The following is a 19,427-nucleotide window of genomic DNA, read 5'->3' as shown; positions in this document are numbered from 1 at the left end:
TGACAAGGTGACTGTCATCTTCATGGTTGATTGCTTGGTTGGTTACAACTGGAGGCTGGTTTCCACAAGGATGTACTGTTGAGTTGTTTTTTATTACAAACACTTATACACATTGACAAAAACATACACAACACTTACAAATAACATTGAAAGTGCATGTTCCTTCTTATAGCAGATATCTATCGGTGCATCTTTACAAACATCATTTCCCTCTCAAATAGTCCAATTTTACACTTATAGTCCTATTATTTCTTACTCTTTCGCTTATCAGTCTATGTTTGGTTATTTGTATCAGACAGTCCTTGTTTTTCTTCTACTAGTATATAACTTTTCCTACTTTTATAAATCCTACTTTTCCTACATTCTTATCACTATTTCCTGCCTCTTCTATAATACAAACTACATTTTCCAAGTTCTTGTTTTCTGTTTCTATCCTCTAACTACTTATACCATTTCCCCCAAATTAAATAGTACCCCCGTTTCCTCCTTTCCTTGAATTTCCTTGGTCAATTTATCCATCTCTGCACATTGTAAGATCTTCCGTATTGTTGGATTTGAGAGGTCTCATCTAGCAAACTACTGAGAACAACTGAACTCTCTGTCCAGTGGAGAAAAGGAAGATGATGTGCAATGAGCCACAGTGGCACAGTGGTTGGAATGCAGTATTGCAGGCTATTTCTGCTGATTGCCTTCTGCCTACATTTTGGCAGTTCGATTCTCACCGACTCAAGGTTGACTCAGCCTTCCATCCTTCCGAGATGGGTAAAATGAGGACCCAGATTGTTGGGAGCAAGAGGCTGACTCTGTAAACCGCTTAGAGAGAGCTGTTAAGCACTGTGAAGTGGTATATAAGTCTAAGTGCTATTGCTATTGTTCTCAGTCCAAGTTGGTTATTTGTGTATGGCAGATATATTCTTCCATTCTCAAGGTCTTTAAACCATTTATAGAGGAAATACCATCAGCCAAAAGGCTTCTTCCAGCAGTTCCAAAGGGATCTCGTCTCCTAAACAGCACACAAGGTCAGTTTAGAACTTAAACCATCATCAAAGACATTAAAATGGAGACGAGAGGGCAAGAATTCTAACTTTCTTACATGTTGTTCAAGGGAGCAGGCTGGCTTGGTTTCACACATTACGCTGAGCTATAGTGCGGTTGGGTTGGTTTTGACTCAGCCCATGGCATAAACCCAATTCCTTACAGATTGGAAACTCAGTGTCATGTTTTAGCATTTTAGTGTGCTCAACACTCCATGCTTATCATCAGGCTGGAATGACCTCCCCCCCCCGACATTAGAACCACCACCGACTTCCGTTCCTTCCGTCAAAAATTAAAGACTCACCTGTTTCGATTAGCTGGCCTGGCACATTCTTAGTTTTTACCTCCCGGTGGATATATTTTAATGGGTAATTTTGGGTAATATTTTAACTCCTGGGTTATTAGAGTTTTTAATGTACTATATTTATTATTCTATATACAGTCTTGCAACCTCCTCCACCTACGTATTTAATTATTTAACTGTTTTATGTATGTATTTTATAACGCATTTTAGTGACTGTACACCGCCCCGAGTCCCTTTCGGGAGAGGGGGCGGTCTATAAATACGAATAATAAATAAATAAAAATAATAAGGCTCAGCCGGAAGGGTAAAACCAGCCCATGCGGCTGCAATTGTGTCTGCACTAAGCCGTTATGATTTATTCCAGAAACCATGATTACAAACCTTGGCTTAGCAATGTGTTAACCAGGGGTGGGTTCCGGTTCACTCATGCGCATGTGTGCTTGATGCGTGCTTGCGCGTGCATGCTCAATGCTATTGAAATTGTTCTGTGCATGCGCAGAACTGAGAAACAAGATGGTGCCTTTGGCGCCGCCCAGATAACTGGGTTGGGGACGTGGCAGGCCTGGGTCGCTGCTGGTTCCAGCGACCCAAGCCACCAAACCACTATCAGTTCAGCCGAACTAGTCAGCTGAAGGTGTTTCCCAGGTCAGCATCAGACAAAGACAGGGAGAAAGATCTCTGAAATTTGGATCGGGTTCACACCAGCGGTAATTTCAGAGATCTTTCTCCCTGTCTTTGTCTGATGCTGGCCTGGGAACCTCTTTCAGGATTCGAACTGACATGATCTTGGCCACAGGCCCTCAGTTGCATTCTGGACCTCTGTCTGCCGGGCTTCCTTAATTAGCCAGTACGTGGAAGCTGATCGATAAACTCAGCTGCCAAAATGTAAAGGCATCTTAAAGATCACAACCGCCGTATGTAGGAATGCAATGAATGGGGCACCTTGTTAAGTTGCTGGGCTTTGAGTGAGTCCTTTCATCATCTCCTTTTGAATGCATTGAAGGGAACCCTCTTTCTATACAGCATGAGTGGATTTAGACTTAATGTCATTCCCGGCTGGAGCAAAATAGCTTCCTTTTGAAGTGAGTGGCAAGTGAGTTAATATGTGTACATAGAAAAAGAGAGAGCGTGGGGGGGGGGGCTTGAGGGCCTCCTTTGTAAGATGTCGGGCGAGGAATTACTTTTGACCTTCTTCCTGATCGGAAGAAGGGCTCAAACCCCCTTTGACTGCTGAATGCCGAATGTAAAGCACACATTTTACCCCCTCCAAAAATGTCCTTAATTGTTTCATTGAAAAGGACTGGGTGAATAAATTGGATAGGCTCATGGGATAAGGCCTTCGGTAAATATTTGAGGGGAAATATTCGGTTGATAAAACTGCACAAGTTCAGGCCAGAGAATTTGACACTGTGGGACGATTCCCCCCCCCTACTCTGCCCTATTCCCACTCGCCCAACCCAAAGGCTCCTGTTAAAATCATTGTATAATCACGTTAGAGACTTACTAAATTAAATCAACTCTTTTTCCTTTGGTGGCTGGAGCTTTGCTAATCCCATCCCTGCCATTCCGTAAGTGGAAGGTTACAATGGGAAGAAAGCACAGTCCAGGGGAGGAACAGTTCCTGCCTGATTAACGGGGAACATGTGATATTTCTCTCCTTCCCGTTGCCTTCCTTTTCATGGATAAGGTCTTTCTTTCTCTGTCCCTGATTAAATGCAGGTGGCTAGGCTTTACTGCCATCTTCCACAGCCCAACGATGGTTACATCTTGATCACTCAGGATGATAAAAGTCCAAATAAATACTTGCATTTTCCAAAATTAACCTTCCAACTCTACTTGCAGGCATCATTTACCTGTTATGCGTAATGGAAACTCTCCAGTCACTGGTATCAGCGAAGGAGGACTTAACTTGATTGCACCTACTAGACCCACACAGATCAAAGGACTGTCTTGGAAATTTCCCTGTACTGGGAATGCCATCAAAACATTCTTCCAATCAACTTCCGCTTCTGCCCAGAAGCAGATGCATTTTAAATATCATGTCCTATCACGTCATGGGTTTGGAAGCTTAGAAAAGTTGGTCAGTAATTGAAAGAGGGAATCCCAGGTGACGTCTCAATTTGCCTATATCACATCACTATTTTGAGCACTTCACTGGTTATCGTTTGACTTCCAGGTACAATTTAAGGCAGGAGGGTACAAACCTTTAAGACCTTGGACTTCAGGGGTGGGATTGAAAAACGTTAGCAACCGGTTCTCTGCCCTGGTTGCTGGGTGGGCATGCCCAAGGTGGGCGTGGCTTATTTGGCCACCTGCACCATGGCTGTGGGGGGGCATTTTGCCCTCCCCAGGCTCAGGAGGCTTTCCCCGAGCCTCCAGGAGGGCGAAAATTACCTCTCCTGGGCTCTGGAGGTCCTGCGGAAGCCGGAAATGAGCCCATTTCCGGGCTTCTGGGAGGCCTATTTTTGCCCTCCCAAAGCCTCCGCACAGGCCCTGTATTTACCTGGCTTGATGAAGGGGAGGGGAAGGGTGGGCGGAGCCAGCCGGTCATGGCAACAACCGGTTCAATGAACCAGATGCAAAATTAACATCCAGTTCGCCTGAACCGGTGCGAACTGGCTGAATCCCACCCTGACTTCAACTCCTAGAGTTCCCCAGCCAGCCACCTTGATGTCGACAAGTCTTCAAGTTGCCAAGGTTGAACACCGCGGATTTAAGATGTTGATTATCACCTTTGAAACTCTGTTGGTTCAAGATCTCCTCCTGATCTACACACCTGTTCACTGAGGCACTGATGATGTTACCTAGTTAGGTTAATGAAACGTCGGCAAGAAAACAACCAAGCTCAAAAGAGCACCGAGGACCCCACATTTCAACCCAGAGCTACAAATATTATCCTTTCTCAAGACATCGTTCATGGCTTGGCAGGTGGTGTGAATATCTGTGCTTCCTTCAATGGACCAGGGTGGTGGAGTGATTCATAGATTAGCAGAGGGAAACCCCAAACAATTAGCCACGATGGTGCAGTGGTTAGAGTGCGGTACTGCAGGCAACTTCTGCTGACTGCTGGTTGCCTGCAATTTGGCAGTTTGAATCTCACCAGGCTCAAGGTTGACTCAAGTCTTCCATCCTTACGAGGTGGGTAAAATGAGGCTGACTCTGTAAACTGCTTAGAGAGGGCTGTAAAGCACTGTGAAGCGGTATATAAGTCTAAGTGCCCTTCCTTCCTTCCTTCCTTCCTTCCTTCCTTCCTTCCTTCCTTCCTTCCTTCCTACCTTCCTTCCTTCCTTCCTTCCTTCCTTCCCTTCCTTCCTAGTGATTAAAATGCAGTTATTGCAGGCTAATTCTGCCCAGTGCCAGCGGTTTAATCCTGACTGGCTCAAGGTTGACTCAGCCACCCATCCTTCCAAGGTGGGAAAAATGAGGACCCAGATTGTTTGGGGGCAAGAGGCTGACTCTGTAAACTGCTTAGAGAGGGCTGTAAAGCACCGTGAAGCGGTATATAAGTCTAAGTGCTATTGCTATCCATGCCTTCTGCAGGTTTTCATAGGAGTCTACATTGGGCAATATTTTTAAATCCTTCCACTGTTGATTTCAAAGTCCTTGAAAGTAAGATGAGATAGGGAAGAAGAGGTATCAGGTATAGAAATGTATTTGTTGTCCTCTGGATAAGGCTGTTTACGTAACAGGTTAAAAAGCAAAACTATTGGCATAATCCAGTTCTTTTCTTAAACAGAAGTGCTATCTTCTCTGAGTTTCCTTGGGAGAGGGAAGAACCTCTAACCTTGTATTTTCAATGGGCAAGAGGGATATTTCCCCCCTAAAAAAGACAATTGAGCTCTTCCAAAAGATGACACCTAAAGGAGCTGTAACATCTCTGGAGGAAGGAAGATAAAAAAAAGTGCAGAGAAGAGCAAACAGGATGATGAGGGGACTGGAGGCTAAAACATATGAAGAACGGTTGCAGGAACTGGGCATGGCTAGTCTAGTGATGAGGGGCTGTCAGAGAGAGGAGGGGGTCAAGCGGAACAGAAGTTGCCTTTGGACATTTATTTATTTATTTATTACTTGAACTTATTAGTCGCCCCCTCTCCCCACAGGGACTCGGGGCGACGTACAAAGGTATTATATAGCGTATAGAGGAGGTAAGAATAAATAAATAAGTTACAATACTTAAAAAGTTAAAACCCCAGTGAAATTAACCCTTAAAAACTAAAATTACAATTAAAAATGCCCTGGGCTGGGGAGGTTGTAGAGTTATGCCAGGTCAGCTAGTCGAAACAGGTAGGTTTTCAGCTTCATACGGAAGGAGCGAAGGTCGGTTGTAGTTCTGATGTCTGGGGGGAGGTCATTCCAAAGGGTGGGGCCCACTACAGAGAAGGCCCTACTTCTGGGCGCTGCCCTCTGGCACTCTCTGGAGGACGGCACCCGGAGTAGTCCCTCTCTGTGTGAGTGGACGGGTCGCAGGGATGTATGGGGCAGGACGCGATCCCGCAGGTAACTAGGCCCTGTGCCATGGAGCGCTTTGAAGGTGGTAACCAGTACCTTGAAGCGCACCCGGTAGACCACAGGAAGCCAGTGCAGCTCGCGCAGGATAGGTGTTATATGGGAGAACCTCGATCTCCCCATAATTACCCGCGCGGCTGCATTCTGGACCAACTGCAGTCTCCGGGTGCACCTCAAGGGGAGCCCCATGTAGAGAGCATTACAGTAGTCCAGGCGAGACGTCACCAGCGCGTGAGTGACTGTACGCAAGGCCTCCCGGTCCAAAAGGGGCCGCAACTGGCGCACCAGGCGAACCTGGTGGAACGCCCCTCTCGCCACGGCTGTCACATGATCTTCCATAGACATTATGGGAGCTTCATCACTGGAGGCTTTCAAGAAGAGATTGGACTGCCTTTTGTCAGAAATGGTGTAGGGTCCCCTGCTTGAGGGGTTGGACTAGATGATCTATAAGGTCCCTTCCAACTCTGTTAATCTGTTAATTTTGTTAGCACAAAAACACCTTTAAGAATATGAATGTAATTCAAGATAGTAGATCAATAGCTTGTTTAAGGGTTTAGTACATAGGACAACTGACTGTAGCCTATTGGGCCAGGGAGAAGTTGGTCCATCAACAATTGAGGATTTGTCTGATTATATGCAAAATGTTTAAAGGAAAACAGCTGGGCCAGGCAAGCTGCCATGACCCCATACTTGCTTGTTGTAGCCTAAGAGTTGTCCAAACATTGCTGCTTTCATTTCTAGATTATGCTAAACACCAAACTGTGTGTGTACTAGCTCTCATTAAGCTACAGGTGCTCTGTAAACACCTCCATAGTATAGTCATTTCCTTTGCAAAGTAGAAGGTTTGCAAGAGTGAAAAATGTTCCATGTCTTTAACCCAGCCGTTTCCCCATAACTGTGCAGTGGTTATGGTGCAATATTGCAAGTTAACTCTGCCCACCACCTGGAGTTTGATCTTGACCGGGTTCAAGGTTGACTCAGTCTTCCATCTGGACAAGGTTGATAAAATGAGGAGCCAGATTGGGGGTGGGGGCAATATGCTGACTTTGTAAACTGCTTAGAGAGGGTTGCAAAGCACTATATGGTGGTAAAGGTTCTCCTCGCACATATCTGCTAGTTGTTCCTGACTCTAGGGGGCGGTGCTCATCTCCGTTTCAAAACCAAAGAGCCAGCGCTGTCCGAAGACGTCTCAATGGTCATGTAGCCGGCATGACTCAACACGGAAGGCGCACGGAACACTGTTACCTTCCCACCAAAGGTGGTCCCTATTTTTCTACTTGCATTTTTACATGCTTTCGAACTGCTAGGTTGGCAGAAGCTGGGACAAGTAACGGGAGCTCACTCTGTTACACGGCGCTAGGGATTCGAACTGCCAAACTGCCGACCTTTCTGATCGACAAGCTCAGCGCCTTAGCACTGAGCCACCGCATCCCTTATGGGGTGGTATGTAAGCCTAAATGCTATTGCTATAATGGGTCAACTGCCCCGATGTGGTAGCCAGCACAGCAACTCCTAGTCTATGCCATTGACAGCTGACGTTTGAGTAGATCTGAAAGAAGTCTAGAGTGAAGGAAGACCATTTGAACAAAAATGCTCTGAGAAACAATGCCTGGAGATTGAAAGCCGACAAGGAAGGAAAGAGATGTGATCTCACTGGAAAGTCGGGGACAGAATTTTTGGCCCTGAATATAAGCTGCCAGTTTGCTGATTCTAAATTTGGCTAACTCCAAGTACAATAGTCCTTTGTCTAGCTGAAGGAGTTGGGCTAACGCACTCCCAGCCTTTGGAGAGGTGGTGGCAGCCAGAATGCAGAGGTCTAAATGCGTGCCCCAGAATTCAAAAGCACTTTCTGGGAAGTTCGTTCAACCAGAGGATGGAAATCTAAGCTTTTTGCAAGATTCCAGAGCTACACTTTGCTAGCGTCTTTCCCGGCACCTTAGGAAATATATGGTCAAGTGCTTCCGTCACATGGAACATTTCATAAGTTGCCTGTCCTACTTTGGAGTTGTGAGATAAGCCATCCATCTGTCTGTTCTCCAGGATTCCACTAAGTTAAAAGGAACAGGAAGAAGTAGAGAAAGGGTGTGGTTGCCTCAAGCTAGGTTTTGACTTTGATCTGCTACTGGAATCAACTCTTGCTTGTTGCCAACCTACTGCCTTTGACAAATTGCTCCTGAAAGAATACAGATGTTGGTTGAGAAAAAAAAAGAAAAGGTAAAACACTGGTCTTGAGTTTTTCTGAGGAGAACTTTGAAAAAACATCTGAGTTTCATTTGGGACTTTGGCTTCAGTCCATTGTCTCCTGCTGGAGATGGAGATGCCTGCTTAGAAATCATGTGAGCATGGGAATATTTCTCACAAAGGAGAATATTTGTAGCTCAGGGTTGACATGAGGGGTCCTTGGTGCTTTCTGAGCTGCTTGTTTTCTTGCAGATGTTTCATTACCCAACTAGGTAACGTCATCAGTGCTCATGCACTGATTGAGAATATTTCTCAATTTGGTAGATGTGTGGGATTATAGTTCTCGTTGTTAGTTGCGAAGTCGTGTCCAACCCATCGTGACCCCCATGGACAATGTTCCTACAGGCCTTCCTGTCCTCTACTATCCTCTGGAGTCCATTTAAGTTCACGCCGACTGCTTCAGTGACTCCATCCAGCCACCTCATTCTCTGCCGTCCCCTTCTTCTTTTGCCCTCAATCGTTCCCAGCATGAGGCTCTTCTCCAGGGAGTCCTTCCTTCTCATTAGGTGGCCAAAGTAGTTGAGTTTCCTCTTCAGGATCTGGCCTTCTAAAGAGCAGTCAGGGTTGATCTCCTCTAGGATTGACTGGTTGGATGGCCTTGCAGTCCAAGGGACTCACAGGAGTCTTCTCCAGCACCAGAGTTCAAAGGCCTCCATTCTTTGGCACTCACCCTTTCTTATGGTCCAGCTTTCACAGCCATACATTGCAACTGGGAAACTGGTTGTCATAATCCAGAGCAATTACAGCTAGTCCTTGGCTTACTACTATTCATTTAGTGGCTGCTCGAAATTACAACAGCACTGAAAAAAGTGATGTATGACCATTTTTCAGCATCCCCATGGTCATGTGATCAGAATTCAAACACTTGGCAACTGGCAAGTGTTCGTGACGGTTGCAGTGTCCCGGAGTCAATGCAACTGCTTTGCCACTGGACAGTGCTGGTTGGAAAAAGTTGGCTTAGCTGTGGTATTTGTGATTACAGGTTTGGTTGCTCTAAAGAAAATAGATGCTATGTTCCTGGAGGATTTGGAGAAGTATCACATAACGCTTCATCCCACTTCAAGCCGTTCTTCTGCAGAAGAGGCTTCTGACTTCCTAAACATTTTTCAGGATGTGTGAGATTTTTCAATCAATTTCTTAGAATGGCCTTTTTGAGCTGCTTCTGTTGATTAGAAGGCAAGACAAGAAACAATGGATGGGAACTGATCATAGAGAGAAGCAACTGGGAATTAAGGAGAAACTTCCTGATAGTGAGAACAATTAATCAGAGGAACAATTAATCAGAGCCACTTGTCTGAAATGGTATAGGGCAGTGTTTCCCAACCATATCAACTTGAAGATGTCTGGACTTCAGCTCCCAGAGTTCTGGGAGTTGAAGTCCAAACATCTTCAAGTTGTCGAGATAGAGAAACACTGGTATAGGGTGTCCCGCTTGAACAGGGGGTTGGACTAGAAGACCTCAAAGGTTCCTTCCAGCTCTATTCTGATGGATGGATGTGGCTAAGGAGATATTCTTAATGGGTTTTTTCCTTCCTTATCTCTATTGCTCTGTACCTTCCTGGTTGTCCCAAGTTCTCCATCAGAATAGATCTCCTGGGATGACTTGCTTTCTGATGTCTTCTCCTAAGGATGAAGGAGCGTGAGCAACTAGAGAGATAACAAAGAGCTGGGAAAATGGATTGTATAGCAAAAGGCTATACAATCCATTGTGGATGTTTGAGCCACTCCTTAATCATCTCATCACTGAAGTGCAGGAATATCACACTGAGGGCAGGGCAAGAAGCAATGGGTGGAAACTAATCAAGCAACCTAGAATTAAGGAGAAATTTCCTGGAAGTTAGAACAATGAATCAGTGGAACAAGTTTCCTCCAGAAGTTGTGAATGCTCCAACACTGGATATTTTAAAGAAGATGTTAGATAACCATTTGTCTGAAATGGCCTGGGATTTCCTGCCTAGGCAGGGGTTAGACTAGAAGACCTCCAAGGTCCCTTCCAACTCTGTTATTCTATATTCTATATTTTAAAAACTGAGTTCCCTCTTTTAGACTTGGGGCAAGGTGTTATTGAGGAATTGTGGGAAGGGAATTCAATGCCAATATTCCAGCACACCTACAATGAGCCGATTGGTTTAAAAAGTTAATTTTTAACCCTTTCCTGGGGGAATGGTTTTTTTTTTTTTTTTGGCAATCCACATGTGATGCATGTAACTACTGGTCTTAGCTTGAAAGTTGCATTCATTTGCAAATGAATTCCCATAGCAGTTGGCAAATTTGCAGATGGGTTTGCAAATCAGTTGGCAAATTGAAAAAAGCCTCTCACTGTTTTTTTCATGCAAGGACCTCTTTGGTTAGTACCTACGCTGATTTTACCATCCATGTCCTCTTTTTTAAGTATAATCTTTATTGTCATTGCATTTAAATACAACAGAATTGGTTCTTTTTTCCTTTCTTGTTTCACCTGGCTATCCCCCATTAACTTCAGCTTGTTCAGGCTCAAAGTGCTATCTAAGCACAGTCTTTGTGGGCTGCATTTGGCAATTTGCTTGTAGAATAAATGAAATTCCAATGCAACGTGTGAATCTAGTGAATTTCTGCAGGTCAGTGAATTAAGTGTGATATAATAATCTGCATTTTTTAATCAGAAATAATCCTGTGAAGTTTTAAGTAGAATATTTCCAAGAACAGTACAGAGTACATCTGAATTTAAATATCATGAGGCTAATAAACTAAGATTTTTTTTTTAAAAAAAAACATTATTTGGGTGAAATCTCAATCTGGACTCAGCCCCATTTTCAAAGGGAAATCCACCTTCAAACATTTTATGTGTCTAACCCTATTTATATATTTTATGCATTAGTTTTGTTTTGTTCTTCACCTATATATATAAAAGTGAAGTACTACTCATGCATCATCGCGAAATCTGCAGAACCTTAAGGCCTACAAACTTGAAATTTGGCATCTATGTTCCTCTTGGCTTCTAGGTGCTCGCTAAGAACGGATTTTTTGAAACGACCATCAGATCATTAGTATTTCTTATAGTATTATTAACACGCTCTGATGCTAAGGAGTTAGACGTTCTACACCCCCTTCCCACCTGAAAATAACTCTGTTCCAACTGCCACTTCAGCATGGGCATGGCCAGTGTGTGACTCATCTAGTCTTCAAGCTGGGAGTTTAGACATTCTACTCTCCCTCCCCACCTGAAAAATGCTCTGATGCTAAGGAATTAGACCTAGGGAGAGAAGGGGATAAGATAGGAGAGGCCTCTGTGGGGCAGACCTGAAGGAGAGAAGGGGATAGGAGAGGATCAATGGGGCCAACCTGAGGGAGAGAAGGGGATGATAGGAGATACCTCTGTGGGACAAGCCTGAGGGAGAGAAGGAGATAGGAGAGGATCAATGAGGCAAATCTGAAGGAGAGAAGGGGAGAGGAGGGGCCAATTGTAACTACTCATTTATTTTCAAGCTGCAAGTGTTGATTTATCAAGCCCGATCACATAGTTTCGTAGTGGAGCACGGGTATTCAACTAGTTTATGTATATTTTAAACAGTGCATCTTTTCATTGATTAATTGGTGCTTAATTGAAATGGCTTTATTGTATTATGGGCCTTTTTCATTACTTCTTAAGGTCTGGTGGATTAAAATAGGCTTTTGAAGTTATTTCATTAAGCCTTATTTTTTCTTAGGACAGTATTGGGCTTCTCCTTCTGTGCTCAATATTTTATTTGATGTATTTTGAATCTTCTTCAAAATATTTAGAAGACCAATATGGAACTGCAACAAGAAATACGAAATTAGGAATGGAATTAAACCAATATCTGACATTTTATGTGTTGACCTATTCTGAATTAACTTTGAATGCAGATGTGATTTTTTTTCACCAAAGAAGAAACTCTAAGTGGCAAACATTGACATGAGTAAACGAGAGAAGGGTGTGAATTCCTTCTCTCAATATTTCTGTGACTTCTCTGAATTATCTTATGTGAGTTCTTGGTGCTCTCTGAATTGTTTCTCTGTGAATTGTCTTCTTGGCAGTTGTCTGTCTATAAATTGTCATTTTTGGCAAACTTGGGGAGTGCTGAATTTGGGACATTTCTGGATTTGAGTAAACTACTTTGCAACTATGAGTAGAAAGCTCCATCTATTGGTTAGAGATCAGGTTGCAACCATCTTTATTTCTTCTTATTAATATAACTTTCTTGCAGCTTTGCTGCAAATTGTCCTCATTTTTATTGGCTTATGTGGTCAGCGTTTTAAGATGCTTCTAAAGCAAGTGATATAAAATGTGATGCATAAACTATTTATGCCAACAATGTTAAGCAATTATATCTGTTCCAATTATGTCGTTATTTAATTACTCTAATCACAACTTGCATGGCTGGCTAACATATCTGAGATGCGATGGTGCAATATTTTGCTGCATGCAGCTGTGCCAAAGGCAATATTTATAGGAAGAAGAATTGGGCTAGTGAAGACAGAAATCCTGGCCACAATTTTTTAGTCAATTATAAAGTCATATTACAACTCAGACTTCCTAAAAAAAATGATTTTTGGATCATTATACCCCGTGCAGATCTTTGCAAAGGGAAATGTTTTAATTAATGTTAAGGGTGTGTCCAATTAATTTGTTCTTCAAAAGGTATCACGCTATTACACACAGGTACTTACCTGAAGAGGCAGTCCCAGGTTCTTTTTTTTTAATAAAGTTTTTTATTGAACACAAATTAAAACATTGGACACAGTGTAACCGTCCTGGCGTAGCCTTTGCCATATATACTAAGATATAAAGTCACACGTTATAACCACCCTGCGTATTTACATTTGGTCTATTCAGTGTTTGCAAATAAAAAAATATCGTAATTCCAACCATATTGCTTTGTCTTTATCTTATACATTTTCACTGTTTTAGTTTCATACATAATTCTAATCCCCATTCTATAAATCTTAGTCATTGCTTATTTGGGGTCTTTCCTTTTTTGTTCCAACCATCGATAAAATTTGTCCCCGGTCTTATAATATTCTGATTTGTCTTTGTTCTTCAACCCCCCCCTGTCAATTGATCCATTTCAGCACAAGTCAGCATTTTCCTAATTGCTTCCTCCTCTTTTGGAATTTCCCTTTTTTTCCAGTTTTGGACAAAGACCATTCTTGCTGCCTTAATAATATGTGTTGTTAGGTAAATTACTCCCTTGTTATATTTATTGTTTATGATTCCCAAAAGAAATAGTTCTGGTGTAAATTCCATTTTCTCTTCGGTTATCTCTATCAGCCACCTTTGAATTTTCCGCCAATATTCTTTTGTTTTTTGCTACGGCCACCACATATGGTAGTACGTGCCTGATTCGTAATCACATTTCCAACAATTTGGCACTAAATTTCTAAACATTTTGTCTATTTTCACGGGTGGTTGATGCCACCTATAAAACATTTATATAAGTTTTCTTTATATGGTATCGACAATGTTATTTTCCTATTCCTTTCCCATAGTTAAGGTAGGCAGTCACAGATTCTTGAAGGTACAGATAATCCTTGACTTACAACCACAGTTGGGACCAAGTTATAAGCACGAGGACCACTTATAAGTCACTTTTTTAATGCTGCTCATATAGTCACTAGATCAATGGCTGTAATTCGAGGACTACCTGAGTAGGAGGAAAGGATATACTTACACAACCTTTCTTTCATAGACCTTTTGCTTCCACCTGTGCTGGATTGTGGTACCCAGAATTCCCCATCCAGAAAGCTGATCTTGCAGGAGTCTATCTGTATAGATCATCCCAAATGAAAGGCAACATACAGGGGTGTGTGTGTGTTACCTGCATGATTGATTGAAGATGAGGACCAGCTCCTTCCCTGGGAAAATGCCATCTAAGCTGCAATCTGGCTGAAAGAACAACATAAAGACAAGCATTTTGTCATAGTTATGTGTGTGATCATTTTTTTATAGCAGTGATGCTATAAACTTTGGTAACTTTTAAGTCCTGTGGATTTTAACTCCCACAATCCCCCAGTCAGCCATGCTTGAAGCTGAAGTCCATAAGATGCCAAGGTTGGACACCCCTGATGGACAGCATCCTCCTCTCCTTGAGGTGTGTACCTTAAGTGTCTCTTGGGGAAGATGAGTTTTAAGAAGCTTCATCTAGAACAGTGTTTCTCAAACTTGGCGACTTTAAGTCCTGTGGACTTCAACTCCCAGAATCCCCCAGCCAGCATAGCTGGCTGGGGAATTCTGAGAGTTGAAGTCCACAGGACTTAAAGTCGCCAAGTTTGAGAAACACTGATCTAGAAGAAGGAGATGGCTTCACGAGGGGTTTACGGCTGGCAGTGCCAAGATTACAATTATGGGTAGGAATAACAGGTGAGGGCGCCGAGCATCTTTGAACCACACAGCTGCCTCGTGATATTGTAATAGTTGTACTAGACCACAGGGATGCTGAAGTCTTTGAGGATGAGGAGAACAGTGATATGAAAGAGCAGAAAGGGGGATGATCAAAGTAGGGAGTTTTTGAAGTGTTTGGAAACTTGGAAGGAACCACATTGAGAATCTTGTGGGCAGAAGACTTTGGTCTTGATAGAATAGAATTAGAATAGAATAGAATAGAATAGAATAGAATAGAATAGAGGTCTTTCTTGGCCAAGTGAGATTGGACACACAAGGAATTTGTCTTTGGTGCAGATGCTCTCAGTGGACATAAAAAGGCAAGATACATTCGTGAAGAATCATAAGGTACAACACTTAACGATAGTCACAGGGTACAAATAAGCAATCAGGAAACAATCAATATAAATCATAAGGATACAAGCAACAAAGTTATAGTCCTGCAGTCATAAGTGGGAAGAGATAGGAACGATGAGAAGACTAATAGTAATAGTAATGCAGCCTTAGTGAATAGTTTGACAGTGGTGAGGGAATTATTTGTTTAGCAGAGTGATGGCATTCGAGGGAAAACTGTCCTTGTGTCTTTTTGTCCTGGTGTCCAGAGCTCTATAGCGTCATTTTGAGGGTAGAAGTTGAACCAATTTACGTCCAGGATGCTAGGGGTCTGTAAATATTTTCAGGGCCCTCTTTTTGACTCGTGCAGTGTACAGGTCCTCAACGGAAGGCAGGTTGGCAGTCATCGTTTTTTCTGCCGTTCTGATTCTCCTCTGAAGTCTCCCTCTGTCTTGTTGGGTTGCAGAAGCAAACCAGACAGTTATGGAGGTGCAGATGACAGACTCAATAATTCCTCTGTAGAACTGTATCAGCAGCTCCTTGGGAAGTTTGAACTTCCTGAGTTGGCGCAAAACCAGCAAGTAGGTTTTTGCTTAGAAGCAGGGAAACTGCCTTCTTTTTGTATCTCTGCAAAGCAGAAGTAACCAACTCTTTTTTCCAAAGACCTCCAGGTAGGTTGAGAAGTGAATAATATGTTTTCCCTCCTTTTATTATTATAAGCAGGCAAATGAACTTCATTGCTCAGTTATCATTGAAATCGACTTTCTGTTTTGCAGATTGCAATTAGGATTATCTGCTTGCTCGTTGTTTGGTACGCCTACCATGTTTAAAGTATGTTTAGTTCCACAATGAAGGAGTCCAGAGTTGTGGCTCCCCGTTAACTTTTCAGAAGTAATTCTTCCTATCCAAGGACCACTCAATATCTCACACTGAGCTTCTTTCTCTCCCTTCTAGGCGTGCCATGGGTGTTCCTCAAGCACTAAGTGTGACTGCAGTGGAGAAAAAGGAGAGAAGGTGAGTCTGGAAGGGAGTGTAAATTTGTGCTAGGCATGGGGTCCCCTACCCCCGGCCAGAGACCAGCACTGGGCTACGACATGCCAGAAATCAGGTTGCGCACACAAGCAAAGCCCCATCCATGGGTGCAGGCAATATGCAAAACCACATCTCCTCTCGTCCACGGAAAAACCTCTTTCCACAGAACTGATCCCCAAAGCCCAAAGACAGTCAATCTGAAGAACTGCTTTAGAGATATTCCTGCATGGCAGCTTTACCACTTTGGGATGTCAACTCCCAGAATTCCTCAGCCAGTAGGTGAAGTCCCCAAGTGGTAAAGTTGCCACGTTTGGAGACTCCTGTTCTTATTACCGTATAAGACGCATCTTTTTCCCCTCAGAAAAGAGGCTGAAAATCTGGGTGCGTCTTATACACTGAATACATTTTTGGCCTCCCAAAACCCGCCCCCTTCACCAAAATAGCCGTGCATAGCTTTTAGGAGGCTTTCAGAGTGCTCCTGGGGGCTGGGGAGGGCAGAAATGAGCACAAAACAGGCAGTTTTTTACTCATTTGTGCTCCCCCGGCCCCCAAGAGCACTGTACAAGCCTCCTAAAGGCTACCCATGCCCATTTTTTGACAAAAAGAGCCCGCTTTTGTGAAAAATGGGCCATTTTTTGCTCATTTTGGGGGGGGCATCCCCCAGGAGCACTCTACAAGCCTTCTAAAGGCTATTTATGCCCTTTTTTCTTAAAAAAAAAAAAACAAGCCAATTTTTGCAAAAAACGGGCCATTTTTGGGAGGTTTACAGAGTGCAAAAACTTTTTTAAAATTTGCCTCTTCAAAACCTTGGTGTGTCTTATACTCCGGTGCATCTAATACTCCGAAAAATACAGTACATCTCCCTCCTGTGCTGGTGCTGAGTTCCAAGGAGGGGAACCATTCTCCAAGAGGAAGGAGGATAGTTGTACATGCTGTTTGCTTTCAAGTTCGGTTTTCTAAGTCCCGTTCCAATGAGTCCCATCAATTAAATTTATCTGATAAGGTGACTGCGAATGAGTTACTTACTGGAACAGACTGTCTGTTTGCAGTATAATCTTCCATTTTCTGCTGCTTCAAAGGCTTGGATGAACTCTCTGCTGCAGAGGGCTGTCTTTTTCTCCTTTTCTCCCATTCTTAAAAATCCTGGCTTGTAGTATTGTTAAAATGTATCTAAAACAAATGGTAGGCATACTATACGTGCTTTTGTAAAATTCCATTAGCTATTAAAGATAGATTAACAATAAGTTTGTGTGTGTTTGTGTGTGTGTGTGTGTGTTGTATTTGTGCTGATAAATAAATAAAGGGAGACTAGTATAGATCTATTTCAAGCTATTTAGCTCTCATCAGTTAGCCATGCCCTTACTGGGATTTGAACCATATTTGGGCATACCAGGGGTTGTAACACAAATACATACATACATACATACATACATACATACATACATACATACATGTAGGTATGTAGGTATGTAGGTATGTAGGTATGTATTTGTGTTACAACCCCTGGTATGCCCAAATATGGTTCAAATCCCAGTATATATACATATTAAAAAAAGAAAAACTTAATTTATTTTTGGAAGAGCTCTTTACAGCCGTTGCTGCCTGTCCTCCCTCTTAGCTCCTCCAAGAACTCCTGTTCTTGGCGAAACCCATCAACGGTGTGGCGGTGCCCTTGCCCTGCAGGGAGAACCTGGCCAGGGCATGGTGAGGCTGGGAGGCATGCTTGCTGGGGGCGGAACAGGAGATAGCGCAACCTCCTTCTCCAGCCGGGCAGAGTTCCATGCGCTGACCTTTGGGGTATCCCTAATGTGCCAAGCCGCGGGAGCTTGGGGGCAGGGAGAGCGCCATGTGGCTTGGCGCCTTAGGGATACCCCCTAGGTCAGTGAATGGCGCTCTGCCCGGCTGGAGAGGGGGTTTGCCGGGCGGTTGCTCGTGAGCAAGGTCATCCCATGCCTGCTTCGCTCCTGAGGCTGTGCCCGGCTCTTCGGGAGCCAGTTAGCAAGGGAGCAGCTGCCCGGCAACCCGAAAACAATAAGCATATTTTGTTTGGTAAAAGAAAATAAGACCCTGTCTTATTTTCGGGGAAACACGGTAGTATCACGTTAATACAGATAAACATCCGGGACACATATGATCTGATTCAGCCACCATGCTAATTCCTAATGAGGTTTAGTTTTGGCTTCATGTTAAGGAGAAGCCAACCAGAAGTGTTTGAAGACCATGATTGATGGCCTAGCATTATATACAAAGTGGGTACGGCTTATTCTGCAAATCATAATTAAACAGAGCATGACATACCATATTTTTGGAGTATAAGACACACCGAATTATAAGATGCACCGGACTATAAGATGCACCAAGATTTTGCAGAGGCAATTTTTTTTAAAAAAAAAAAAGTTTTTGCACTCTGCAGACCTCCCAAAAACAGCCCGTTTCCCACGAAAACGGGCCTGGATTGTTTTTTTTCCCCAAAAAAGGGCAAGAATAGCCTTTAGGAGACTTGTAGAGTGCCCCGGGGGAGGGGGGAACAAGCAAAAAATGCACACCCTTTTTTGTCAAAAAAAGATATGCATAGCCTTTGGGAGGCTTATAGATTCACCATTTTGGTGAAGGGAGCGGGTTTTTTGGGAGGCAAAAAATGCTGTATTCAGTATATAAGACGCACCCAGATTTTCAGCCTCTTTTTTGAGGGAAAAAAGTGTGTCTTATACTCCAAAAAATACAGTAACATGGCGTGTGAGCCCCATCACTGAATTGGAGAAATCAGCTTTTAAAGTGAATATTCATTAAAAGTCCTCCAACAATTAGCTGTTTGGATCTGAAATTCCAAGCTGACTTGAAGAGTTTAAGTTTCTTCTATAATTTGAGGTGCTGTTACAGTTTTAGCATCAGCCTAACTGTTTTTTGAAGCTTGTTTTCAGGCCAAGCTACCTAGGAGGGGCACCTTTTTTCTCGCCAGTTGCTCCACGGAATGAGGTCATAACTTGGCAAAGGTGCTTGTTGAAGGTTTGTACCTGTGCCAAGCCCTTTCTTTGGCAAGGAAGGAAGGTGAAATGAGGTTGCGTTGCCAACAGTCCCAAGTTTTCTGATACGAATAAGGGACGTTATAAGATGTTAGGACACCATTTTGGGCTGAGAAATTTGGAGAAAGCAGATAAGGTTACGCATTATCAGTGGGTATCTCAGAAGTGACTAAAACAGGGGCGCATAACTGGAATGAACTGCCAAAAGGTGTTCTATTTGCACATTGCAATAAGCCACATTTTATCTAAATATGGTGTAGTATAGCCTTTATTGTTATTTTACATCATCCATACAACAAAATTTGTTTTAGCCTCACTGGTGCAATCCATGACAAAAAATACAACATAAATAGTATAAAGAATAATCCCTATGCAACTAATTAGGGGGAAAGAAAAAAAGAAAGAAAGAAGAAAGAAAGAAAGAAAGAAAGAAAGAAAGAAAGAAAGAAAGAAAGAAAGAAAGAAAGACTAGTCATATGTTTCTGTGTGTGTGTGTGGAGTGATTGTGATTGTGTTTAATAGTCTGACAGCCCAAGGATAGAAACTATTTTTAAACCTATTTGTTCGGCTGGTT

The 19,427-nt window shown here is 43.0% G+C and overlaps 1 protein-coding gene across 1 annotated transcript in view; it reads left to right on the top strand.

Annotated features, from left to right (window-relative positions):
* Window positions 1-19,427, top strand: part of COL4A5 (collagen type IV alpha 5 chain) — a 152,861-nt gene that overhangs the window by 29,008 nt on the left and 104,426 nt on the right. Inside the window, exon 2 of the mRNA XM_081963970.1 lies at window positions 15,753-15,812. Within this exon, the coding sequence (XP_081820096.1) occupies window positions 15,753-15,812 (60 nt within the window). The remainder of the gene's footprint in view (window positions 1-15,752; window positions 15,813-19,427) is intronic.

This window comes from Natrix helvetica (genome assembly GCF_964273705.1).
Source record: "Natrix helvetica genome assembly, chromosome: 11".
Classification (NCBI taxonomy): Eukaryota; Metazoa; Chordata; class Lepidosauria; order Squamata; family Natricidae; genus Natrix; species Natrix helvetica.
Note: the sequence above shows the minus strand (reverse complement) of the source record. Positions and strands in the feature narration are given on the sequence as shown.